Genomic DNA, 27644 nt, shown 5'->3' with positions numbered 1-27644 from the left:
TGATAAAATAAAAATTTCTTTTAAACATTCAAAATGAATGCACAGAAAAAGAGGTCATGGTTACCCAAGGCAGAGACCGGGGGTGGGAGGAGAAATAGGATGAAGGTTGTCAAAAGGTACAAACTCCCAGTTATAAGAAAAATAAGGACAAAAGGTGGAATGTATAACATGACTCTAGTGAACACTACTGTGTGATGTATGTGAAAGATGTTCAGAGAATAAATCCCAAGAATTCTCACAAGAAAAAAAACCTTTTGGGAGTTCCTGTCGTAGCTCAGTGGTTAACCAACCTGACTGGTATCCGTGAGGATGTGGGGTCCTATCCCTGGCCTCGATCAGTGGGTTAAGAATCTGGCATTGCTTTGAGCTGTGGTGTAGGTCACAGATGCGGCTCAGATCCTGCGTTGCTGTGGCTGTGGTGTAGGCCTGCAGCTACAGCTCTGATTCAACCCCTAGCCTGGGAACCTCCATATGCCATGGGTGTGGCCCTAAAAAGACCAAAGAACGCCACTTTTTAAACTATATGAGATAATGGGTGGAGTTCCCATCGTGGCGCAGTGATTAACGAATCCGACTAGGAACACGAGGTTGCAGGTTCGATCCCTGCCCTTGCTCAGTGGGTTAACTATCCGGTGTTGCTGTGAGCTGTAGTGTAGGTCACAGACGCGGCTCGGATCCTGCGTTGCTATGGCTCTGGTGTAGGCCGGTGGCTATGGCTCCAGTTCGACCCATAGCCTGGGAACCTCCATGTGCCACGGGATGGGCCCAAGAAATGGCAAAAAGTCAAAAAAATAATAACAATAATAATAAACTATATGAGATAATGGATGTTAAAGTGATTTTTGTAATCTTTATTTTGTGGTATCTGTCATACCATTATGCTATATATACTTTAAACACCTATAGCACTGTATGTCAATGATCTCATAAAACTAGAAGAAAATATTTACAAGATAAAAACGAAAAGTGCAGAAAGGTTATAAGTGAAAGAGGACAAACGACAACTCTTTTTCCTTTAGAGTTTTTTTTTTTTTTATTTTCCCACTGTACAGCAAGGGGGTCAGGTTATCCTTACATGTATACATTACATTTTTCCCCCAGCCTTTCTTCTGTTGCAACATGAGTATCTAGACAAAGTTCTCAATGCTATTCAGCAGGATCTCCTTGTAAATCTATTCCAAGCTGTGTCTGATAAGCCCAAGCTTCCCCCGATCCCTCCCACTCCCTCCCCCTCCCATCAGGCAGCCACAAGTCTCTTCTCCAAGTCCATGATTTTCTTTTCTTTAGAGTTATTTTATTAAATCACAAATATACAACCGCTTCCCCACGCGACACCTGAAACTTACAAATGTAATAGTCAAAGAAGGAATACTTCCACACTCTTACAAAGACCACTAGAAAGAAGCAACTAAAAAGTTAAGAAACTGTTTCTCTGCATCTGTTCCAATGTCTTCTCTACGTCACTGCACATTTATGCATCACCGAAAAGAGTGTAACATTCTTATTTCGATAACCTGAAGCTGTTCTGTTTCCTCTCAGTTCTCATCGTCTACTTATACAGTGAAGACCATGGAAAATAGGAAGAAGCTCAATATGGTCTGGCCTCCCTATACCCCTCATTTCCTCCACTGCCTCCTGGACCATAGTCTCCTCCACCATACGGAGCCACCATGTGCCTGCTCTCACCAAAGTTTCCATTCTTCACTGGACCATAGTTAGAAGGGTCCTGGTTATAATTTCCAAAGGCATTGTAATTTCCTTCTCCATAATCTCCTCCTCCATAGTTGCCATAACCGTCGCCAAAGCCGCTACTCAGGTTGCTGTATCCAGCTCCTCTATCACCATATCCTCCTCCATAACCAGGGCAACCTCCAAAACTGCCACCTGCAGGTCCTCCTCCATACTCATAATAGCCATCCCCCAAAACAGGGCCTCTTGCATAACCCTCAGATCCTCCTCTGAAATTCCTTCCTGGTCCTGCTCCAAAATTTCCACCACCACCACCACCACCACCACCACTAGGAATATCTCCAAAACCAACGTGGCGTCCTCTTCCACGTCTAGAACTTTGGACTTCCTGCATTCCTTGTCTAGACAAAGCCTTTTCTAGTTGTGCATGATGACCATTGATGGTGTGGTACTTCTGCAACACGATCTTGTCCACGGGATCATGGTCGTCAAAGGTAACAAACCCAAAGGCTGTTTTCCTCCCAGACTGCCTAATGATCTCAATAGCGTCAATAGTCCCATATCTCTCAAAGTAATCTCTGAGATGACGTTCCGTGGTGTCTTCCTTAATTCCGCCAACAAACAGCTTCTTGGTGGTGACACAAGCCCCGGGCTTTCCAGATTCCTCTCTTGGGACAACGCGTTTGGAGGCCACCACTCTTCCATCAATGGAATGAGGTCTGGCCGCCATGGCAGCATCAACCTCGGCCACGGATGAAAAGATGACAAACCCGAATCCTCTCGATCTTTGGCTTGAAGGATCCCTTATGACCACACAGTCTGTAAGTTTTCCCCATTGCTGGTAGTAGTTCCTCAGACTTTCTTCTTTGGTTTCGGAGCACAAGCCACCAATAAAGAGTTTACGGAATTGCTCGCTTTCCCTCTTTTTCTTCTTCAAGGGAACAGATTTTGAAGTTTTCTCCATTGCGGACTCAGTCAGTTGCTTCAGCTTGATTTCCTACTGCTGAGGAAGATGTGAGAGATCTCAGGGATGAGTGCAGACCTGGACCGGTCCCGGCCCTGCAGTGAAAACCTGCTGAAAGCCTGCGCTGCTGCAGGAACAGCCCCTCCAGGGGCACCTCCGCAGGGGACCTGGCGATGCTGCTACTGCTACTGCCTCTGGAGTGGCTGCGGCCCTTGAATCAATCTTGAGCGCCTTTCAGTTTTCCTGCAAAACACCATTTTCACAGGGTGACCTTTCCTGATCCAGTCATTAAAAATCCATATTGCATTTTCTCCTTTAATTTTTCCACTGTGTAATTGCGTGTCATCCCTTTATACGGCTTTTTCCCACTAAGTTGGATACTCAATGAAGAGTTGGCTGATATGGACTTGAATGTTTCACACGGACATATGCATTCGCTTTGCCCTTAGAAGGTGCTCAGATAAATTTTTTGAAAGAAACTATTCAAGTGCCAAAACCAAAAAAACTACCTTGTAAATTTTTCTAATAAATTCTCCACTCCACTACAGTCATACAAGGGTATGGTATAAGTTCTCCGGTAGGGTGCAGCTAGTTGTCACTATGTCACATCCTTTCTCTGTAATCCCAGTCAAACTCTCATCTCAAGAATCTGTTTAAAATGTAAACCTGATCAGTGCACCCCTTCTGTTCAATCTGTTGTCTTCAGGAGGTATTTTTAAAGGGAGAAACTAGACCTATTATTTTATTTCTTTTGCCCTGCGGTAATTATTATTACTTCTACCACTTACATTACTTAAGATGTCCCGGTTTGGAGGGAAAATTCCGTGATCCTCCTGTTTACAGAGCACCTACTCTGACTACAAGCCGTAATTCAGAATTTCACTTAACAAAGGCATTGCTCCAGTTTAATCTTGGTGAGAATAGGGTTATAGGCTAAAGAACGTCCCCTGTAGTGTTAAGAATGATTAAGTGCTCTGATAATCAATCAGGCCCACACAGAGACAGAGGAGCAGGGGGAGATGGAGCAGGAGGAGATGTAAGAAGGGGGAAAACACTGATGACAATTATTGATGATGAAAAGATTGGGGAAGGCCAAAGTGATGACACGTATAAAGCAGAGAACTGAGTATTTTTTTTTTTTTTTTGGTCTTTTTGTCTTTTCTAGGGCCGCTCCCGAGGCATATGAAGGTTCCCAGGCTAGGGGTCTAATCAGAGCTGTAGCCACCGGCCCACACCAGAGCCACAGCAATGCGGGATCTGAGACGCCATGGCAATGCCGGATCCTTAACCCACTAAGAAAGGCCAGGGATCGAATCCTCAACCTCATGGTTCCTAATTGGATTCGTTAGGAACCACTGAGCCACAGAGGGAACTCCCTGAATTTTTTAAAAGAAAGAAAAAAGGACTGAGCACATTGTAGGTAAAACCCTTTTCAGAGCAAGATCAAAAACTACTACTTCATAGCGGGATTTTTGTTTTTGGCCTTTTAGGGCCACACCCGTGGCATATGGAAGTTCCCAGGCTAGGGGTTAAATTGGAGCTCCAGCTGCCGGCCTACACTACAGCCACAGCAACGCCAGAGCCCAGCCGTGTCTGTGACCTACATCACAGATCCGCTAGATCCTTGACCTGCTTATTGAGGCCAGGGATCAAACCCGAATCCTCATGGATACTAGTTGGGTGGTTTCTGCTGTGCCCCAACCTGAACTCCCAACAGTGATTTAAAACAAAACAAATAAACTGGCTTCTTAGCAGAAGAAAGCTTCATGATACAAAAATAGACAAAACCTTGACCATTAACTACAAGAGAACTTCTTGTATTAAGAGCTACTCTCTGCTAACTGAAAGAGATTTCACAAAAGAAAAAAGTATGTTATATGAACACTCTCTTGCCCCCAATATGAATTCCACACTCACCAGAAGAGCTAGACTGGGAAAACAGGTCCTTTCAGGTTGTCCAATCTTCCACAGCTGGACCCACTCCTGAGCTGCAGACAGCCTGAGGCTTGCTGGAAAGTTCAGTGACTTCTGCCTCTGATTCCCCTTTTATAGAGGAAGAGTGTGGATAACCCAATCTGTGAGGAGAGGAGACGCCCTATCTCAGATTGAAGGGATTAGAGAGGTTCCTACATTTTTATACACACACGCACACACAGGAATCTGAGACCCCTGACATCTCAGCTACTGTTAGAGATTTTAAAATTCAATACTTGGGCAGGGGTATTTGTCGTCTCTACCAAATTTTGAAAATCAGCTTTAATTAGGACAGTATTGATGCTGGATATAGAATTCTGGCTTGATGTGAGATTTTTTTTTTAAATTAAAGTATACTTGATTTACAATGTGATGCCAATTTCTTCTTTACAGCATAGTGACCCGGTCATATATAGATATACACACATACACATTCTTTTTCTCATACTATCCTCCATTGTGTTCTATCCCAAGAGGCTGGATATAATTCCCTGTGCTGTACAGTAGGACCTCATTGCTTATCCATTCTAAATGGAATAGTTGGCATCTACCAATCCCAAACTCCCTGTCTACCCCACTCCCTCCCCCTCCCCCATGTGAGATTTTTTTAGCACTTTAAATAGGTGCCCTGTTGATATCTATCTTAATTTATTTTTAATTTATGTCTAGACCTCACTGATGAGCCATTTCATGCTTTTTAGCCTCTGTATTTGCTAAAATTCTTTTTACATGGACTTTGTTCTTTAGGCCATCTTTACACTCATTATTGTTTCCTGCGTATTTGCTTTGCTTAAAGAATGTCCAGTTAATTGCATCTCTGGGTTGATGTCTTTCATCCACTTGTGATATCACTTCCTCCCCCACCTTCTCTCTGCTCCCCTTTTAATCACATCCCACTTCTCTTTCAACTCTACCCTAAGCTTTATAATATTTTCCATTCGATGCTTTTGTTGGGATATTTGCACTTCCACTGCCTCGTAGCTTAGTAAACCAGGCTTTTCTTGGGATCAAAACCTTCTTAATTACTTAGTTTCTTATATTCAGTTCTAATCTTTTTTTTTTTTTTTTGATCTTTTTCCCTATTCTAGGGCTGCTCCCACGGCATATGGAGGTTCCCAGGCTAAGGGTCGAATCAGAGCTGTAGCTGCTGGCCTATGCCAGAGCAACCCGGGATCCAAGCCGCATCTTTGACCTACACCACAGCTCATGGCAACGCCGGATCCCCAACACACTGAGCGAGGCCAGGGATCAAACCCGAAACCTCATGGTTCCCAGTCAGATTTGTTAACCACTGAGCCACGACGGGAACGGGAACGCCCCAAGTTCTAATCTAAACACAATCGATAGCTTTAATTTTCTAAAAAAGAAAGAGCAGCTTCATGATGAGATTCTATTCCTTTTGATACAGTAAAACTCAGGAGAAAATTATAATGTGGATCACATTAAGATGTAACAGGAGTCAGAATTCATCAGAATTCGCCAGTAAGACAGAGAGGGTGGAAAACCTGAGTGGGAGAAAAGATTTGTGTTTCGTATGTCTGATAAAGTACAGCAAGCTAAATTATGCAACGACATTAGTTCTTTCGAATGAAACAAAATGCTGAAAGCCCTAGGAAAAAGGGTCAAATTCTAGTATAGGGAGTCCATAAAAATTGATAAATAGTCTGCATGAATTCTCTCACAATTGTAAATCTTATGAACTCTCCAAACAGACGAAGTATAATGGATCAAATTTAGCTTTTGGACTGAGAATGCACTTTAATCGGAAAACACTGTATTTCAAGACTGAGACAGAAGATAAGGAGATAGCTTCTTTGTTCTTCGTGCTGATGTGGACTACATTTTGAAGTGGGATTATTTTGATTTCTTCAGCTAAAGAGAAGTGTTCCCTTGTGTGTGTTCACTTTCTTTAGTGTGTTCTACAAAATGTAATATTACATAGGTTACGTTATTCTATTGCTATGGTGTTGGGTGGATAATATAATGTCTGATGTTTAATTATATGTGGCAACGTGACTGGGCTCAGGGCTGCCCAGTTAGCTGGTTCAGCATCATTTCTGGGTGTTCCTGAGGGTGAGTCTGGAAGAGATGAGCATTTGACACAGACTAAGTTAAGAAATTTATCCTCCCCAGCGTGGGTGGGGCTTATCTAATTAGCTGAGGGCCCAAATTGGAGGGGTGGGGGGAGAGGTGAAGGAAGAGTGAATTCACTCTTTCTTCCTGACTTGGGATCCATTTTTCACTCCCTTGGACTCAGAGCTCCTAGTTCTCAGGACTTCAGACTTGGACTGAATTATGCCACTGGCTTTTCTGCTCCTCCAGCTTGCAGATGGTAGATTGAGGGGCTCCTCTGCCTCATAACCTAAATAGATCTCTTATTCTATATGCTTTATCTCCCATTGGTTCTGTTTCTCTAGAGAACCCTGAATGATACATACGAATAAAGTTCCCCCCCAAAAAAAGTGCACCTGAAGGAAAATTTCTAAGGCATGGGAGGAGTTTCCCCCACACCCCAGAAGGAGGTAATCCATCCCACAGGAACACACCCAAAAAAACACACTTAAAATGAATAGACACATGTTCAAGCTAACACTCTCTCTGCTATTGATCATAGCAGTTATTTCTGTGTGCCCAGTTATAAATTCTTTGCTCTAGTTATGATCTCTTTTCCTCTCATAGAGATTAAATCACACAGGAGCAGTGAGTCAGTTTAGTTTCTTTCTGGATCACAAGCTTTGTACCAGAGCTTTGCACACAGTGGGTGCCCTATACACAGCGTGTCCGGGAATTCCTATGGTGGCTTAATGGGAGGATGTGGGTTCAATCCCTGGCCTGATTCAGTGGGTTAAGTATCGGCTTTGCTGTGGCCGTGGTAATGGCCGATTGGACCTCTAGTCTGGGAACTTCCATATGCTCCAGATGCAACTGTTAAAAAAAAAAAAAAATAGGGTGACCAGATAATTTTCTCTCCAAACTGCAATATACAGGGGAATAAAGAGGGTATCGATAGTAATGCGAATAGGACACCTGGGTAAATATCTGCTGAAGACAAAAAAAAAAAAAAATGAAGGACTGAAACGTTAAAGAGATGTATGTGGAAATTTTTTTAAAAATTACACTAATGGACATATTTTACAAAATGGAAATGAACTCCCAGACTTTGAAAGCAAATTTATGGTTAGCGAAGGGGAAAGGTGGAGAGGAGGGATGGATTAGGAGTCTGCGAATGGCATGTGCACACTTTTGTGTATGGAATGGATGGTCAACAGGGACCAGCTCTACAGCACAGGGAACGCTACTCAATATTCTGTGATAACCTATATGGGAAAAGAATCTGAAAAAGACAGAATATGTGTGTAACTGAATTACTTCGTTGTACAGCAGAAATTAACACAGCATTGTAAATCAGGTATGCATTTTAAACAGATCAGTGCCATAAGAATCTTGTGATTGGGTTATCAGGAGAAAGCATTTGTTGTTTTTCTTTTCTTTGTCTGTCTTTCTTTTTTTTTTTTTTTTTTTTTTTTTTTTTTGGAGGTGGGGTTTCGAGCATGCTGTCCAACCTCCCAAGCACAGGTGCCAAGGATCTTTTAAAGGAGTAAAAGGAGCCACAGAGAAGCCCCCAAAATTCAGCCTAAAAATTTCCTCTGGGTTCTGGCATAACCTAAACTGCCCATCTATCAGGGGCAACACTGGGAGACTCAGAAGAGAATAGCTCCTGAAAGCGGAAGAGTCTGGAGAAATTTCTGAGGACACACGTGCTGGGAATGGATGATGGCTTTCTGGACTCATCCGGAGAAGAATGACCTTGGGAAGACCGGCTGGCTGGAAAGTTCAGATCTGAGGAAGGTCACACCCTCCTAAGCACAGTGAGCTGAGAGAGAGGAATATGCCCAGGGACGAAGTGGAAAACCAAATCACAGGCATGCTTTTAAGACACCACAGGTTTAGTTCCAGACCACAGCAATTATGTCAATACCACAAAAAGCGAATCAAACAAATTTGTTGGTTTCCTGGTACATGTAAAATTCATGTTTACACCATCACGCCATCTATGGAGTGGGCGCTGAGGGCTCTGGGAGGCTTGCCTGGTTCAGGGTTGCTGCAGAACTTCGATTTGTGAAAAACACAATAGGTGCAAAGCACAATAAAAGCAAGTGTGCCTGGAGACCTGCCATTTTACATAAAATGGAATACTGAGTTTTCATGGGCTCAAGGTGATCCATTAGTTCAAAAACTGCCTGCCATCACAAAGCTTAAGAAGGTTTAATGAAGAGTTTCCAAAAATATCTTTAACCATATCCAGCACACAATAAAAAATTTAAAAAAAAAATCCCTAGATGGAGTTCTCGTAGTGGTGCAACAGAAACAGATCCGACTAGGAACCATGAGGTTGCAGGTTTGATCCCTGGCCTCAGTCATTGGGTTAAGAATCCAGCATTGCGGTGAGCTGTGGTGTAGGTTGCAGACGCGGCTTGGATCTGGTGTTGCTGCAGCTGTAGCTCTGATTGGACCCCTAGCCTGGGAACCTCCATATGCCGCGGGTGCAGCCCAAAAAAGAAAAAGAAAAAAAAATTCCTAGGCATGCAAAGAAGCAAGCAAGTTACCCATTATGAGTATATCAATAAACAGACCTGACATAGACACAATGTAGAGGTTGGAGTTAGCAGACAAGCCTGTCAAAATAAGTATGAAATATACCCTTTTCTTTAAAGAGAAGTATCACGGACAAATTGTGGAAAATGAAGAACAAATTGCAAAGCTTCAAAGCAACCAAGGAAAAGAGACATGTTACCTTTTTAAACTTTCTCCAAGTAGAGTTGATTACAATATCGTGCCACATTCTGCTATACAGCAAAGTGACTCGGTTATACATATATACCCACTCTTTTTTTATATTCTTTTCCATCTCACAGGCTGTCCCCCCTGTTTGGATATAGTTCTCTGGGTTACAGATTTCTCCTTGTTGTACATCCGTTCTCTATGCAAAAGTTTGCATCTCCTAACCCTAAAAAAACACCTGGTCCATTCCACTCCTTCCCCTCCCCTTGGCAACCGCAAGTCTGTTCTCTGTGAGACACATTTTTTTCAAAGGAGCAACAATAAAACAAATTAGGACTTTTTTAGAAGGAAATGGTACCATGTGCAGCCACATGGATGGACCTAGAGATTCTCATGCTCAGTGAAGAAAGTCAGACAGAGAAAGACAAATACCATATGGTATCGCTTATATGTAGATTCTAATAAAAATGACGCAAAAGAACTTATGTACAAAAAAGAAACAAATGCACAGATTTCAAAACCCATTGTATGGTTACCATGGTGAAAACTGTTCTAGGGAGGGAATAATTGGGAGAGTGGCAATAACACATACACACGGCTGTATCAAATAGCTGATTTACTAGAGCCTACTGTCTAGCACAGGGACATTTACTCAATCCTTTGTAATAAGCGATATAGGAAAAAGAATGGATATATTTATATGTGTGACTGATTCACTTTGCTGTGCACATAAAGTTAATACAACATTGTAAGTCAACTATACTCCAAAAAGGTAATTTTTTTAAAATGCACTATATATATTTTGAAAATGTGTTAAAGTGAATCTACTATGTACAGGACAGGTGCAGGTGTGACAAATAGTATTGTAGGACTAGAAGATTAGAAGTGTGCAGTGCATGGCCCCTGCTGGGGACTCTGCCAAATTCACAGCTATGATTTGTAGCAGAGGGCAGGTGTACATTAGAGTCTTCATAAGGATGTTTAAACTTGATGTGATCTTTTTTTTTTTGTCTCTTTAGGGCCACACCCACAGCATATGGAGGTTCCCAGGCTAGGGGTCAAATCGGAGCTGCAGCTGCTGGCCCACACCACAGTCACAGCAACGCGGGATCCAAGCCGTGTCTGCAACCTACACCACAGCTCACGGCAATGCAAAGGGGAGCCTCAACCCACTGAGCAAGACCAGGGATTGAACCCACATCCTCATGGATACTGGTCAGGTTTGTTAACTGCTGAGCCACGACAGGAACTCCTGATGTGATTTTCAAAGACACATTTGTGGAAGTTCCCTTTGTGACTCATTGGTTAATGAACCCAACCAGAATCATTGAGGATGCAGGTTCAATCCCTGCCTCCCTCAATGGGTTAAGGATCTGGCATTGCCATGAGCTGTGGTGTAGGTCACAGACATGACTTGGATCCCACATTGCTGTGGCTGTGCAGTAGTCTGGCAGCGGCAGCTCCGATTTGACTCCTAGCCTGGGAACTTCCATATGCCATGGGTATGGCCCTAAAAAGCAAATAATAATAATAATAAATGAAAACAGATTCATGCTTTGTTGTGGCTAACACTATGGGATATTTATTTGCGTTGTCACCACTCTTCATATCAATAGATGCTTGACTTGATTAGCATTTAAGGGTAAACCTCTATCCAATATAGTACTGCTGAGGAAAATTATTTCTTTTACTTATGCCAAAGGAAAATGCAAAGGTGAAGGACCAGTACCAGAGTGCAGAGATTTCCATTTTTTATCCTCAACATGAAAAAAAGGCCCATTAAATAACATGTTATTTATTATAGGCTTCAGAAAAATAAAAAGACTAATTACAACTTTTAGAAGAGTTTATAGAAGCACAAAGACAAGAATGACATCTAAAGAGTTAAGTTTATAAAATCTGAATTAACGAGAATTAATCTAATGTTGTTTACCTTGACAAAGTATTCTTTACAATGAAAAGGAAATAAAGGTGTTTGCCAAAGTGGTCTTAAAAAGAGAGAGAGAGAGCGAGAGAGCTGACAAAACTAATCATCAGCAGAACTGCCCTTCAAAACACACTAAAAAGAGTTCTTCAGGCTGGAAGATGATTCCATGTAGAAATGGGAAACTTGGAGTTCCCATTGTGGCACAATGGAAACCAATTTGACTAGGCACCATGAGGTTGCAGGTTCGATCCCTAGCCTCCCTCAATGGGTTAAGGATCTGGCATTACTGTGAGCTCTGGTGTAGGTCGCAGATGTGGCTGAGATCTGGAGTTTGCTGTGGCTGTGGTGTAGGCTGGCAGCTGTAGCTCCGATTAGACCCCTAGCCTGGGAACCTGCATATGTTGTGGGTGCGGCCCTAAATAGACAAAAGACAAAAGACAAAAGAAGAAATAGAAAACGTTTGCACTGAATGGAGATCAGCAGGAAACATCAAAAGTGAGGAAATATCAATTGAGTATTGACCATAAAAAAAAAACCCTGTATAGTTTGATAACTTCAATAGAAATCTAACATTTTTAAAAGGATAATGTTTTTAAAATCTCATTGAATGGATCCCCCAAAACTAGAGAGGATGGAAGCACAGCAAGTGATCCCCCAGTTCACCTTCTAAGACTATAGAGCGTAAGGACCAGGATCACTGGAGCAGTGGTTGGTACCAGGTCTAAGACTGTAACACAGTAGCTGCATTAAAGTTAGGAAACGTGGAGTTCCCATCATGGCAAAGTGGTTAATGAATCTGACTAGGAACCATGAGGTTGTGGGTTCGATCCCTGGCCTTGCTCAGTGGGCTAAGGATCCAGCATTGCCGTGAGCTGTGGCGTAGGTCGCAGACGTGGCTCGGATCCCGAGTTGCTGTGGCTCTGGTGTAGGCCGGTGGCTACAGCTCCAATTTGACCCCTAGGCTGGGAACCTCCATATGCTGCGGGAGCAGCCCTAGAAAAGGCAAAAAGACAAAAAATAATAATAAAATTAGGAAATGTTCCAAACAGAAGTGAATGGTTCTGGGAGTTCCTGTTGTGGCGCAGTGGAAATGAATCCAAATAGTACCCATGAGGATGTGGGTTCAATCTTTGGCCTCACTCAGTGAGTTAAGGATCTGGCATTGCCATGAGCTGTGATGTAGTTCTCAGAAGTGGCTCCAATCCCACTTTGCTGTGGCCGTGGCCATCAGCTACAGCTCTGATTGGATTCGTAGCCTGGGAACTTCCATATGCCAAGGGAGAGGCCCTAAAAAGCAAAATAGAAGAAGAAGTGAATCATTCTTGTTGGAATAGCTCAGGTGTTAACCTAAAGGATCCTCTAAAGAAGGAGCTACAGAGAAGAAGCCCCCCAAAATCTGCCTAAAATTTTTCCTTGGGTTATAGAATAACCTAAACTGTGCATCTATCAAGGATGACACCAGGAGACTTAGAAGAGAGTATCTCCCGAAAGCTGCAGAGTTCTGGAGAAATTTCAGAGACACACATGCTGGAAATGGATGGATGGCTTTCTGGACTCATCCGCAGAAGAGTGACCTCGAGAAAACTCACTCGCTGGCAAGTTCAGCTCCTAGGAAGTCCACACCTTCAAAAGCACCATGAAAAAGTTATGTTTATACCATAGTGCTGACTACTGAGTGTGCATTGAGGGCACTGGGAGACCTGCCTGGCCCAGGGTTGCCAAAGAACTTCAATTTGTCAAAATCACTGTAGCTGCAAAGCATAATAAAACCAGGTATGCCTGTAGACCTGTTCTTAAAACGTGTAAAACCGAGCTTTCATGTACTCAAGGTGATCCATTAGTTTAATAACTGCCTGCCACCACAAAACTTAATCTTTAGAAGAAGACAGCATAATGGAGAGATTCCACAAACTATCTTTAACCATATCTAGCACACAATAAAAAAAATCCCCAGACATGCAAGGAAGCAAGAAGTTACCCATTATATCAAGCAACAGAGCTGACCCAGAAACAATCCAGGAGTTGGGGGTTAGCAGACAAGCACATCAGAATAACTAGTATATATTATATATAAATATATAATATAAATATCTATATACGGAGGAAACATTGACAAATTGTAAAAAATGAAGAACAAACTGCAAAGCCTCAAAGCAACCAAGGAAAAGACACATTACTTTCAAAGGAGAAACAATAAGATTAATGATGACTTTTGAGAAGAAACTTGTAGAAGCAAAATGTCCATCATGACATCTAAGTGTTGAATTTGAACCATTTTTCCAAAGGCTAAGAAAACCCCTCCAGTGTCCTTTTTCATTACCAAATATGCCCTGTAGATGGCAGTGTTTTGACACTCTAGAAGGGTAGCAACCAGTGAGGTAGTACTTTGTTTTGTAACCTGCAGATACTTGATTATAACACACATACTGGTTAACTAGCCCAGGGAGAATCTTCTTTCACTTTCAACATATGTATCAACTAACCAAAAGACCCAAACCCAGATCGACAAACTGCCAAATAAAATTCCCATCCCCCTCATCGCTCTGAGCACCAGAGTAATCATTGTGATTTTTAACAAAGAGCAACAAAACAAAAGCAAGAAATAGGAATGTTTCCTATACTCATCAGTATGAGGGCTGTGCACTTGCATTTGTTTTGGTTCAGATGGTTCTATGGGTGTGGGATGACTGAAAAACAAACCAGATCATCAACCTTGAAAACTGATTACGATGTATGGGAAGCCTCTACATTTCAGGTCTACTTCTTTGTTTACAATCCAGATAACAGAACAAAAGACAGTTAATGATTGCAGTGAACTGTCTGTTGGCGCTGGCCGCGGAATCATATTTTCAGCTCTCTGTGACTTCAAGTTCTTATTACAATGACTCTCCTGATGGTTAACATGGGTCCATCTTTGGAAACCCATCACCACGAATTAGACATTTAAGCCACCAAGCACTTGAGTTCTTCCATACTCCCCTTAAGAGCCATACATTGATCTTCTAGAATCCAACTATAAAATGATTCACTCTGGACAAGGAAAATCTCTCTCTCTCTCTTTTTTTTCCCCCCTGACTTTCTGCCTTTTTCTAGGTCCACTTCCTGTGGCATATGAAGGTTCCCAGGCTAGGGGTCTAATCGGAGTTGTAGCCGCCGGCCTATGCCAGAGCCACAGCAACTGCAGGATCCAAGCCATGTCTGTGACCTTACACCACAGCTCATGGCAACACCAGATCCTTAACCCACTGAGCAAGGCCAGGGATCAAACCCACAACCTCATGATTCCTAGTCGGATTCCCAAACCATTGCGCCAGGACGGGAACTCCAGGGAAATCTCTTAAACATCACAAAAGTTATAGCCACAGCATTCATGGAAATCATGATCACTTGCTCAATAGTCACTGTTTCTGTGGTCATCTTACTTAAAATGGCACCCCCCCAAACAACCTTGTAAATCAACTATATACTTCAATAAAACTTTGAAAAATGGAAAAAATCAAATTAAAATAAATGAAAATGACACCTCTTAGCCCTCCCTGTAGCAGGTTGAATAGGTGCCCCCAGAATGCATATGTTGAAACCTTGTTACCAAGTCCAAGCTCACTCTTCTGGATGCATGACAGGCCAGTAAATCAGGAGATGCATAGTTAGAGCAGGGAAGAATGACTTTATTTGGAAAGCCAGCAGACCAAGATGGCAGACTAACGTCTCAAAGAACTATCTCTCCTCAGTCAGAATTCAGGCTCCTTTTACACTGGAAGGGGAAGGGAAGTGGTTAGTTGTTGCAAACATCTGGGGGTAGAAATCCTTTGTTCTTGTAGCTGCCCAAGGTCACCAAGTGTCCAAGGTCACCAGGTGTCCAAGTGACCAGGTCATGACATTCCTGTAATCCTCCAACAGAACAGATGTTATTCTCTGCTCTGCAACTTTTTTCTTTTTTTTTTCTTTTTAAAGCTGCACCGGTGGCATTTTGTTATGGCAGCCCTAGCAAATTAATACCCTCCCTGCCCACTTTCCCTGAATTTTTCTCCTCCTAGCACAGATCACTCCGAACATACTGCATAAAATTGACTTTTTTTTTAATAGTCAGAAATGTACAACCTGAGATGCCTAAAATGGATTGAAAAGAAAAGAAAAAAAAGCTGAAAACAAATGAGACCAATATCCAGCTTAAGAAATTATAAACAGAACAACATGATAAATGAGTAGAATGAACGTAGTAGTAAAGACCACACAGCAACCAAATTTAAAACAAAGGTACCATAGAGGGGCTAACAAAGATGAAAGTTAATGTGGACCCTGAAAATAACTCATGAAATCCATGGGCTTCTAACATGACGGATTAGGTAAGAAAAACTGCCACCCTCCCCCCCCCAAAATTATTCATGGAAAATACTGATGTAAAAAGATGACGAGAGATTATTTTGAACCTCAGCCCCCCAATTGCGGAAATGACACGAAGGGGGCAAATTTCTAGAAAAACATTATTTGTCAAATGAGGCTATAGCTAGAGTGTTGGCCTCAGAGCCTTGCACGTCTACTGAGGGCTTTGTTTTTAAGACTTTAGGGGACAAGTGCTGGGAATGACCAGAGGCAGGCGCTTTGGCACTTTGCACATGTAACATTCTGCACCTTTGGGCCACTCTGAGGCGTGGGAAACAGCAGAAGGAGTAAGACTGGCACAGGGACCCCCATGTTCACTGCAATATTACTTAACAGTAGCCAAGATATGGAAACAACCCAAGTGTCCATTGATGGATGAATGGATAAAGAAAATGTGATACACGAACATACAATGTGCTACACATTGACAATGGAATATGATTCAGACATAAAAAACAACAAGATCTTGCCATTTGTGACAATATTAATGGACCCCGAGGGCATTATGCTAAGTGAAGTCAGACAGGGAAAGACAAATACCGTATGTTCTCACTTATATATGTGGAATCTAAAACAAATGAAAAAAAAACAAAACAAAAAACAAGCTCATAGACACAGAGAACAGATTGGTGGATACCAGAGGTTGGGGCGGACAAAACGGATGAAGGGGGTCAAAAGGGACAGACTTCCAGCTGTAAAATAAATAAATCCTGGGGATGTCATGCACAGCATGATGACTATAGTTAGTGATATTAATGATGCTGTATTAATGATATCAATGACTCATACCTGAAAGTTAAGAGAGTGAATCTTAAAAGTTTTCATCAGGAGAAAAAAATGTAACTGTATGTTGACAGATGGGAATTATATTATATATATGATTATATTATTTTATATTATATTATATTATGTTACATTATATTATATATATATACGTTTGTCTTTTTGTCTTTTCTAGGGCTGTACCCGCAGCATATGGAGGTTCCCAGGCTAGGGGTTGAATTGGAGTTATAGCTACCGGCCTACACTACAGCCACAGCAACATAGGATCCAAGCCAGTCTGAGACCTACACCACAGCTCATGGCAATGCCCAATCCTTAACCCACTAAGTGAAGCCAGGTATCGAACCCACAACCTCATGGTTCCTAGTTGGATTCACTTCTGCTGTGCCACGATGGAAACTCCCATACTCCATGATACCTTTAACCATGGTAACCCTTCCTTCCCCTTCCTCTTTGGGTTACAGGTCAGCCTTTCATACTCCCCAGGGCATCCATGGAGGGGCTGTGCTCGGAAACCCTACAGAAGCAGCTCTTTGTTGCTCTAATGCTGGAATTTCAAGTGTACCTGTGTGTATCAAACAGAACACAGGGTGAGACAAAGCAACTTGCTGTGTGACCTTTGGGCATTCACTGTCCTTCTCTGTTTCAATTTCTAAATCTGCCAAGGAGAGGCTCCTTGGGGTCCCAACATGTGTGGTAGATTGGGCTCCCTGAGAAAAAGACTCTGAGCTCTTTTACCTTGCCATAATTTTTTTTTTTTTTTTGCTTTTTAGGGCCACACCAGGGACATGTGGAAGTTCCCAGGATAGGGGATCCAATCAGAGCTATAACTGCTGGCCTACACCACAGCCACAGCAATATAAGATCTGAGCTACCTCTTCGACCTACACCACAGCTCATGGCAACGCCAGATCCTTAACCCACTGAGTGAGGCCAGGGATCAAACCCACATTCTCATGGATCCAAGTCGGGCTCATTAACCACTGAGCCACGAAGGGAACTCCCCTTGCCATCATTTTTAACCACGACATCAGCTGACCCAAAAGATCAAACATGCCAGCCTGGGCTAAAAGAACAGCTTGACTGGTTCATGGCATAGTGAGAAAGAAATCACCATTGCTTGTTTTAAGCCACTAAGTATCGGAGTGTTTGTTACACAACAGTAAACAGAGAGGGAGGTTTAGAGGAAGAGGTTTATCTGGGATAACCTCAACATCTGTAAGGGAAGTTCATCTGAACAAAGGAGAGATTAAACTTCAAAGCAGCTGCAACCAAAACCGTACCTGATCCCACAGAGACTGGTGACAGCAACGCTGGATCCGAGATGCATTTGCGACCTACACCATAGCTCACCGCAACACTGGATCCTTAACCCGCTGATCGAGGCCAGGGGTGGAACCTGAGTCCTCACAGATAGATCCTAGCTGGGTTCGTCACCACTGAGCCACAAGGGGAACTCCCAAGACTGGTGATTTTTTAGAGTTGTCCCACATTGTACTCGTTTACTAGGGCTGCTGTAACAAAGCCCACAGACTGGGGGGCGGAGGGGGGACTTCAACAGCAGATGTCTATTCTCTTGCAGTGCTGGAGGCGGGATGTCCAAGACCAAAGTGTTGGCAGTGTTGGGTCCTCTTGGGGGCTGGGAGGGGGACCCTGTTCCTTGCTTCTCTCCTAGCTTGTTGGAAGGCAATCTTTGGCATCCCTTGGCTGGCAGACGCGTCTTCCCAGGTTCTGCCTTCATCTTCACATGGTGTTCTTCCTGTGTGCACATCTGTGTCCAAATGTCCCCCTTTTATAAGGACTCGTCATATCAGATAAGGGCCCAACTACTCCAGGATGACTTCCTTAACTGAACAAATGACATCTACAAATGACTCGATTTCCAAATAAGATCACATGCTGAGGTACCAGGTAGAAGTTAGGATTGAACATATCTTTTTTTAATATATAATGCTTTTTATTTTTTCCATTATAGCTGATTTACAGTGTTCTGTCAATTTTCTGCTGCACAGCAAGGTGACCCAGTCACACATATATGTATCTATTCTTTTTTCTCGCATTATCATGCTCCATCTTTTTTTTTTTTTTCTTTTTTGGCTGCCCTGTGACATATGGAGTTCCCAGGCCAGGAATCAGATATGAGCCACAGGTGCAACCTAAGCTGCACCTGTGGCGATGCTGGATCCTTAACCCACAGTGCTGGGCAGGGATCGAACCTGCATTCCCGGGCTCCAGAGACACCACTGACACCGTTGCCTTATAGCAGAACTCCAAAACATATTTCTTTGTGTTTTTTTTTGTGGGGGGGGGAGACGCAAATGAAGCCATAACATGCATTTAGCCACAAGGGACAGGCATTTGTACCCCCTGGCCAGTGCTCAGATATGGCTTCCCCCAGGGAGGGGACATAACCTTGGACAAAGCATGTCCTTTAAGCTTAGGAAAGTTCTGGCAAAGGGACTCAGGTGTGGGCCCCCTGGCAGCTGGAAGTGTGAGCACCTGCGTTCTGAAGAGGTGGTCTGGGTGGTTCGGACAACAGCGGGCCACCGAAGTGGCGTCCATGAGTCTCTGATTGTGACAAGGGCTTTAGAGGAGCTGGGGGTGGAAGATTCTGGGGAAATCACCTTGAGGACACAATCCCAGGCAGCACAGTCAGCTTCAGGAGGTGGAACGCTCCATGGAGGTTGGAGAGCAACAGCTAGAAAACTTGGATCTCAACACACAGGGTCTAGACCGCCCGCCAACCCTGTGGTCCCTGTTAAGAATATCGTTTCCCTGTTCCATGGAGAATCTTGGCGATACCAAACCTTCTCCAGGCTTTCTCTTGCTTGTCACCAGGCTGGTGACAACTGTCTCCTCTGGCTTGTCACTAGGCTGGTGACAACTTTCTCCTTCAACACTGGTGGGAACCAGAGCCAGGACCTTAGGGCCTCTGCTAAGCTGCACTGACATCACTTGGCCAGGAGTTTGAGGCGTCCGAATAGCCCCTCTGGGCAGAGAGACCACCCTCCCACCTGCCCATATGAGACCGAAGCTTCCCCGAGATTCTTTCCTGGGGAGAAAAGCATTTTCCATTTTCCTGGAGGCTTCTGTTGAAGTCCACCAAGCCAGGGAGACACAATTCAGGCTGCCACCTAGCAGTGGCATCAATTTCTTGGAGGACAGAGAACTTGGAAGGATTTGGGGGTGGGGGAGGGGCATCCTGGAGGGACGGAGGATAGACGTTGCTTCCTTTGATTCACATTAGGGTCATATGAAGGAAGGTTGACTGTCTTCAATCATGGAGGGTAAAGTGAGAAGGGTGAATTTTGCAGGTCTGACTCTCAGTTGGTTCCCATCTCCCTGGATCTACACCTTCGGCCAGTCCTCCTTTCCCCGCCCCCCAGGCTGACTCCGGGCTTGTTGGCGTGACTTACTTTGGGCAACAGGATGGTAGCAAACACCACACGGGCCTCCTATCCTGTCCCAGAGTGATATTTATTTATTTATTTATTTATCTATCTATCTATTTATTTTTGCTTTTTTAGGGCCACACCTGTGGCATAAGGAAGTTCCCAGGCTAGGGGTCCAATCAGAGCTACAGCTGCTGGCCTACACCAGAGCCACAGCAACGTGGGATCAGAGCCACGTCTGTGACCTAAACCACAACTCACTGCAACGTTGGATCCCTGACCCACTGAGTAAGGCCAGGGATGGAACACGCAACCTCATGGATACTAGTTGGATTCATTTTTGCTGCGCTACAATGGGAACTTCCAGGGTGACATTTCAAATATTTATGTTGGACTGGAACAAGGTCCTGGAGCATCCCTGGAACTTGTACAGAACCACTTAACTGTTTGGATCCCCAGGGAGGTCTGGGGTCCTTGAGGTAGCAGTTACTTACCAAGTTGTAGAGAAATAGTTCAATGCGTAAAGCACTGGTTCAGCTGTGCAGGTGTGTACCCAGTGGTGCTTCAGCCCTGCTGGCAGCACTATGTAACCTCTTGCTTCCCTGTAATGAAGAAGCCAGGGGTTTGTCTCCTCTCATAATGAAGCCCACCTCATAGTCATAGCCCCACCCAGCTCACAGGACCCGGCCCAGATACCACACAGACACAAGAGTATTCTCAGATAATTTATTCCGAATTTTCATATAAACAAGTAATTATCCCATATTTTACATGCAGAGCAATTTTGATATTCCAAAAAAAAAAAAAAGGCATATTCTGTACATGGTGCTACTTGGCTCTTGCAGGAAAATATTGGAAAAAAAAAAAAAAAAAGAATCGAGCTTTGGGTGGGTTTTGTGTCTCCGAGTTGAGTTGTTTTCCGTGTTAGGCTGAGGCACGTTTGATCCTGCTACCTGTCAGCGGGTGGGAGGTGTCTGCTGCTGATATGCAGGGCCTGGACCCCCTCCCCTCCCACCCCAGGCACACAAGGTAGAGAGTAAACAAGCCATTCCTGAATGGGTGCGTGGATGCACACCCTTTGTGGGGGGTGGGGGGCGCTGTTCCTTCTTCTCAAATGGGACCGAGAGCCCCAGGTTCCTGATCTGAGTTTTAATGAGGGTTTTTAGGGCTCATGCCCAAAGGAAAATGTGACTGGAGGCTAGTTGTGGACCCTGCCTAGTAAGAGAACTTGGGAGTGAGCTCAAAAAGTCATTGTTTCCTCTGTTCCTGGGGGAACCCCTAGGGAAACATTCCCCTGCAGATATAGCCTCTGAACATCCATTGCATTCTCACATGTGTTTTGAAAGAATGAATGTTCTTTCTATTCCCAGTCTTGGCTCTGGTGTACACTGATATTCTGAAGAACACTCTAGAACATTTTCTGAAAGAACACCATTCTATATGCATCACATATATACAATCAGCATTTCCCCATGCCCCAATCCCAATGAAACCACGATTTCTAAAGAGTCTCAGGTGTCAAGCAGCATCCAAACCCCAATCGTCCACCCATGACAAAGTAGAAAAAGACTGTTGTTTGGGATCCACAGCACATTCAATCATGTACCTGGATGGTGAGCATGGACCAAGCCCTGATGGTGTTCCTGCCCATTGACTAATGTTACGGCAGCTACAAATACACACCTCCCAACCCAATGAGCATACGTCATGGCAGACTGTCCGCTCTGGCTGGAAAGAGTGGAAGATCTGGTCATCAGTTGCAAGCAGGTTCCAATAGTTTATGCAGCCCTTTGCATCAATTCCCACATTTTCTTTCAGTTGTGCGCAACATCTATCCAGAGAACCAGCAGCATTTCTCCCTTCCTACTAGCTTAAAATGACCAAAAAAAAAAAAAAAAAAAAAAAAAAAAAAAAAAAGGACCCAGGACAGCTCCCAGTATACGAACATTCTCAGATGTGTATTTGACATCACTGGTCCAGGGAGAAACTACCATGTGGATTTTGCCACACGAATAAAAAGTTTTTTGTTTTTTAAAACAGTGAGATGCCTTTAAAAACAAACAGCAAAAAGTGTCAACAGAAGTTGGCTTGGTTGCTTTTTTGGTAACCCATCACGACAACCCTCCAGGACACCCTTGACTTTCTAGGATGAAAGCTCTGTTGATACAGAGTCAATGTTACCTGATGCAAAACGAGGCTGTGACCTCAGCCTACTTGCTCTTTCACTGCAGTAGCAGCAGAGACAGTCAAATGAAGTCAGGGAAGTCCCATTTACATAGGGCTGACCCAGCACTCTACAGTACCCCACCAGGGCAACTGGAGAAGTCAGTCTGCAACAGTGGTGCCTATAGGCATGGGAAGGGCAGCAAGATTTGGTGAGTATGACAGCTTTCCTGCCGGCCTTGCTCAGACTTACACATGGGTTTTCAAAGTCCCCCAAGGTCAACTACTATCAGCTTGAGGTCAACCAATCCAAGATACAGGGGTCTAAGATTTTGCTGCTAAAACATGTGTTGAGCATGTTGATGGGTTTGGGGTAGAAATTTCTCAACAGGTCTCCTTCCCACTCAGAGAATAAAAAAGAGCCTGCATGGGGTGAGTGTGAGGTGATCATGAAAGTTCTTTGTTCCACTCCCAAAAAACATCTCTGCCTCAAAGGAGTGGAAATAAGCCATGGAGAGCCCAGGGCACCTAGGCATTCACACCACGAGAATGCAGTGGGACAGTAAGGATGCTAGGTCTATATCAAAGCCTGTGTTTGCCTCCCTGAGGAGGAAGTGTCCCTCTCCAGTGGAGGGTATTTCATAACTGAATGCCCCCCCCCATCAGATATACCATGATGGCCTGAAACCTGGTTCATGCTTGGGGGCCATGGTATCAATGGATGGAGGATCCCCAAAAAAAGAAAAAAAAAAAGATTAAATTCAGGAGACTCTTATCAGCCAGAAAAAAAGTATCTATGCTCACATGAAAGCCATACTTCAGCCCGACTCCCTCCCTCAAAATTCTTACTGGTCCCTGGCATTCAGAATCAGCTGATGTGAATTTTTCCTGATTCAGATTGGATCCAGGCAGAATTCTGAAGTCTCAAAAGATATCCATTATTGAACCACATCCTAACAATACACTGAGGTAGACTGTGCTGGAAAAAAATTATTACCCCACATTCACCTGTTTATTTTTCGTTGAAAAAAAATTTACATGCACTCCATTTCTTACGAAAGCGATTTGTACAGTGATTCTTTTATATATTAAAATAAATAATTTTCCCCTAATATAAGAAAACCTTTCTGAATTAGAAAAATGTGAAAATTGCTGCTAGTGTAGCACGTGGCCACTACAAATTTCCTACGAAAAGAACGAAATACCTAGAGCTATGTGTTTTAATTTATATCCGGACCCTTCTTCTATGTACAAAATCAATTTGGCGAAAATAATTTCTGTGCTCCTTGTACCCAAACACTGAGGCTCCCCAGAGATATTTTTACATGCTGTCATTTCTCAAATCACATCAATAAGATCGCCATAGGCAACTGGGAGGTGTGTCTACCTGGGTCCTTCTGCAAGAACTGAGAAGGTGCGGAGGTTACCATTGCATCTCTATCCTGCTCCTAAGCCCACGACTCTTAAGAGAAGAAGAGAAGGAAGCCATCAAAAAGGTGCAAGAAATGGATGACCCTCGGGTGAGGATTTGGATGAACCAAAGCGATGAGTTCCCCGTGTTCTTTGAGCAGCTGTAGGTTCTTCCCCCACAAGAAGAAACTGGCTTGGAGCCTGATCTGGAAGTTCTCTGCAGTGTGGGTTCCCAGCAGTTTCTTCTCCTCTTTACTGCCTTCAGGCTGCAATGTCATGAGTACCTGAGAGTTTAGCTCAGGCCCCACCCCTGGCCCAGCTGAGGTCACTGGGTGCAGAGCAGCTTCTGGGAAGTCAGTTCTGAGGACAGTCGGATGCCCTGAGGACAGAGGGGACCGACAGGCACATCTTCATATTGCTAGTGTTCTCAAGGTCCGTAGGTGCCGTCCCCCTCTGGGGCTTGATGGTGTTGTGTTTGCACTGTCACGGGAGACCAGGAACCCCCCAGTGGAGGGAGTGTGGGAGGTACGTACAGGGAACCAGAAGATCCAGGAGCTCCGAGTGGGTTCACAGGCAGGGCTCGGCTTAACCAGAGCACACACCAAACCCTCCATCACAACCAACCACCCACACCCTCAGTGTGGCCTCATGATGACAGCCGGCAGGGTTAGCAGCTAACGTGGCTTCAGTCCCAGAAAAAATGGATGCCTCTGAAGACCAAGCTGAGGGGCCATGGGTTCCTTGCTTCCCCTCCCCCCACAAGCAGGCCAATTCACAAGCCCTACCCCCCTACCCCCACACATATTCTGCCCCCCTCCCTCCCCCAGGACTTGGTCAATAACTTACGAGGCTGATGCTGGAGATTTTTTTAAAAATTAAATACGTTACAAATATATTCTCAAAACTCTTGTCATCTCAGTTCTTTTTTTTTTTTTTTTCATTTTTCTTTCTTTCTTCTCTTTTTTTTTCTTTTCTTTCTTTTTTTTTTTTTTTAATGTCCTGGCTTTGTTTGGTCTTGAAAAGATCCATGATCACTCCAAATGACTCCCTTGGCTCCCAGAAAACATTTTTCATCAAAGTGTAGGGAGAGAAGACTCCTGAGGCTATGGGACAGAAGAAGGATCTATTGAGGGCACAGTCTCCCAGCAGATAAGAAGGAGGCGGAGGGGATCAGAGGCTCACACACTCCTGAAGAGCAGAACCTTCCTGGGCTGATCCCCAAAGAGTCAACTCGGCACGCATAATTTGAACACACACATAAGCACAGGCGCGCGTGCGCGCGCGCGCACACACACACAGAGTACACACGTGAGCCACACGCCGGGACTGCAGATCCATATCAAAAGTACAAAAGCAGCAGCTATTGGTCAATTTGAGGAACTGATTTTGTGCTGGAAAAAAAAAAAAACTCCTTCCACCTGCTTGAGAAAACCTTTCCTGAAGCCCACTCCATCAAGTGTGGAATTCTACCAGAACAGGGTTGGAGGTTTTTTTTTTTTTCTTTCCTTTCTTTCTTTCCAAATTTTGTTCCACAAACAAGATTTATGTTTTATATTGTAGCTCAGACACCAGCAAAAAAAAAAAAAAAAAAAAAAAAAAGGAAAAAGAAAAAAGAAAAAAGAAGAGAAAAAAAAATTATTTGTAAAAACAGGTGCTTTCTTTCAATCTACCAGGGGAAGAAAAAGTAACCGCAGTGGCCCCAAAGGACAGCAGCGGTAGAGACCCCTTTCCCCTCTAGGTTCACAGTTAACTTCTCAGATGACTAGTCAAATTGGCAATTGAACCAATGTGTTTGAAGTCAGAAGATGAGCAGAAATGGATAATAATGATCTCTGAGCTCCGTGTGACACTGTGGCAGAGTCCAGCGAAAATCCTGAGTTGTCTGAAGGCCTTCAAACCAGAGGAAAGCGAAGACAGGAAACCCTCGGTCCTGAGCAGGGCCTGTTAGGAAGGATTTGACCGGGGCAGAGTCAGAATCCGGCCATTTTTCTTGCCTCCGTTCATGTGGGTGTAGGAGATGTGCTCCTCATAGTTCCTCTTTAGCCCCAGCGCGGACCCTCCATCCCGACCCCCGGCCTCCTCCCTCTGCGAGTGTGAGGACCGGTCCAGGGGGACGCTCTCCATGTCCTCAAACTCCATCTCCAGCTCCTCGCTCTCGGGTGCTTTGTTCTCCTCGCTGTGGAAGAAGGAGACTTCGGGAAAGCTGGGGTGCAGGTCGTCCTTGAGCAGGTCAACAATCTCCAGGAAGGTCGGCCGCATCTTGGGGTTGAACTGCCAGCACATGCGCATCAGGTCGGTGCTGCGGGACAGAGGGGCAAGTGGCTGTTTAGATCATTTCCATTTTTTTTAAGACTTTTTTTCTGGGCTGCCCTGCAGTGTATGGAGCTTCCCAGTCAGGAATCAGATCTCAGCCTCTGTTGCAACCTACACTACAGCTTTAACATACTGTACCAGCCAGGATCGAACCTGCGTTCTGGTGTGGCAGAGACGCTGCTGATGCCCTTGAGCCACAGCAAGAATTCTTTTCTTGAGACTTTAAATAATGTTGCTCTGAGTGGCTATGACAACAAGGTGGTAAGAATGATTACTGAGTCTTACCAGGGCTTACCGTTGGATAGCAATGAATATTAAAATTCTCTCTTCCTTTTATTGCTAATTTAGGAAGATGGTACTTCTCTTTATTTCCCTGTATGTTTATTGGACTATTGCGAAGGTGGACACTTTTGCAAGCGTTTCATGATGGGCACATGGTGTGTGTGTGGTCTATTTGCTCCTGTTTAAGATCAGTATTGGGGAGTTCCCATTGTGGCTCAGTGGTTAACGAATCCGACTAGGAACCATGAGGTTGTGGGTTTGGTCCCTGGCCTTGCTCAGTGGGTTAAGGATCTGGCGTTGCCGTGAGCTGTGGTGTAGGCTACAGACGTGGCTCGGATCCTGTGTTGCTATGGCTCTGATGCAGGCCAGCGGCTACAGCTCGAATTTGACCCCTAGCCTGGGAACCTCCATGTGCTGCAGGAGAAGCCCTAGAAATGACAAAAATACAAAAAAAAAAAAAAAAAAAAGATCAGCATTGGGGATCTGTCAGACAGATTCCCTGACAAATTTCTTTTAGTGTTTATGCTTAGTGACTTCTTTTTTCCACTTTTAATGAGCTATATAATTGGCATATACCACTGTATTCTTTTCCTGACAAAAAGCTGAGTGTACAGGAGTTCCTGCTGTAGCACAGTGGGTTAAGAATCTGACTACAGCAGCTTGGATCACCGCAGAGGCTTGGGTTTGATCCCTGCTGTGGTGCAGTGGGTTATAAGATCTAGTGTGGCCCAAGCTGTGGTGTAGGTTGCAGCTGTGGCTTGGATTCAATCCTTTAGCCTGGCCACAGCTATAATACATAAATAAATAAATACACACATAAATACATAAATAAATTTAAAAAATGTTAGGTGTATAAAGAATAAATGGTTAAATATTCTCCCACCCCAGCTCCTGGCTCCCTTCCCAAAGTAACCACTGCTGTGGGGTTTCCTGGACAACCTTCCACAGATATGAAATGCAGTAAAGCATACATGTAAAGGTACAATACACAACACAAACATGAACATAGACATGCTATGCAAACACAAGTGCGCATGCAGAGATGTAATTAGCAAACACAAGCACACATGTTAGGAAATAACATGCAGGGAGTTCTCATCGTGGCTCAGTGGTTAACCAACCCGACTAGTATCCTTGAGGATGTGGGTTCGATCCCTGGCCTTGCTCAGGGGGTTAAGGATCCAGCGTTGCCACAGGATGTGATGTAGATCAAAGACACAGCTCTGATCCTGTGTTGCTGTGGTTGTGGCGTAGGCCAGCAGCTACAACTCCCATTCGACCCCTAGCCTGGGAACCTCCAAATGCCGTGGGTGTGGCCCTAAAAGGACAAAAAAAAAGAAAGAAAGAAAGAAAGAAAGAAATAATATGCAGGAGTTCCCACTATGGTGCAACAGGATCAGTGGTGTCTCTGGAGCCCTGGGATGAAAGTTCAATCCCAGCCAGGTGCAGTTGATCAAGGATCCAGCATTGCCATACATGTGGCATGGGTCACAACTGCAGCTGGGATCTGAGATCTGATCCCTGGCCCGGGAATTCCATATACCACAGGGCGGCCAAAAAAAAAAAAAAGACGTAATATGCA

The 27644-nt window shown here is 44.1% G+C and overlaps 1 protein-coding gene and 1 pseudogene across 5 annotated transcripts in view; both read right to left on the bottom strand.

The window, feature by feature from the left end:
- Window positions 1–1007: 1007 nt before the first annotated feature.
- On the bottom strand, window positions 1008–24416 carry LOC100522980 (heterogeneous nuclear ribonucleoproteins A2/B1 pseudogene; annotated as a pseudogene). Its single transcript, XR_014837681.1, has 4 exons — window positions 24314–24416; window positions 20389–20496; window positions 4571–4728; window positions 1008–2896 (listed from the first exon to the last, which is right to left on the bottom strand). The product of XR_014837681.1 is annotated as a heterogeneous nuclear ribonucleoproteins A2/B1 pseudogene (transcript).
- The window catches only part of INSR (insulin receptor), a 142729-nt gene continuing 135691 nt past the window's right edge, over window positions 20607–27644 (bottom strand). For all 4 annotated transcript variants that reach the window (XM_021083940.2, XM_021083941.2, XM_021083942.2 and 1 more), the window contains one exon: window positions 20607–25766. In XM_021083940.2, coding sequence (XP_020939599.1) covers window positions 25412–25766 — 355 coding nt within the window. In that variant the 3' untranslated portion in view covers window positions 20607–25411. The remainder of the gene's footprint in view (window positions 25767–27644) is intronic.

The sequence above is a fragment of the Sus scrofa genome, chromosome 2 (assembly GCF_054392235.1).
Source record: "Sus scrofa isolate SSC_HxYL_T2T_F1_AM1 chromosome 2, Sscrofa_HxYL_maternal_Yorkshire_Landrace_v2.0, whole genome shotgun sequence".
NCBI classification, from domain to species: domain Eukaryota; kingdom Metazoa; phylum Chordata; class Mammalia; order Artiodactyla; family Suidae; genus Sus; species Sus scrofa.
This window is presented reverse-complemented; position numbering and strand designations above follow the sequence as displayed.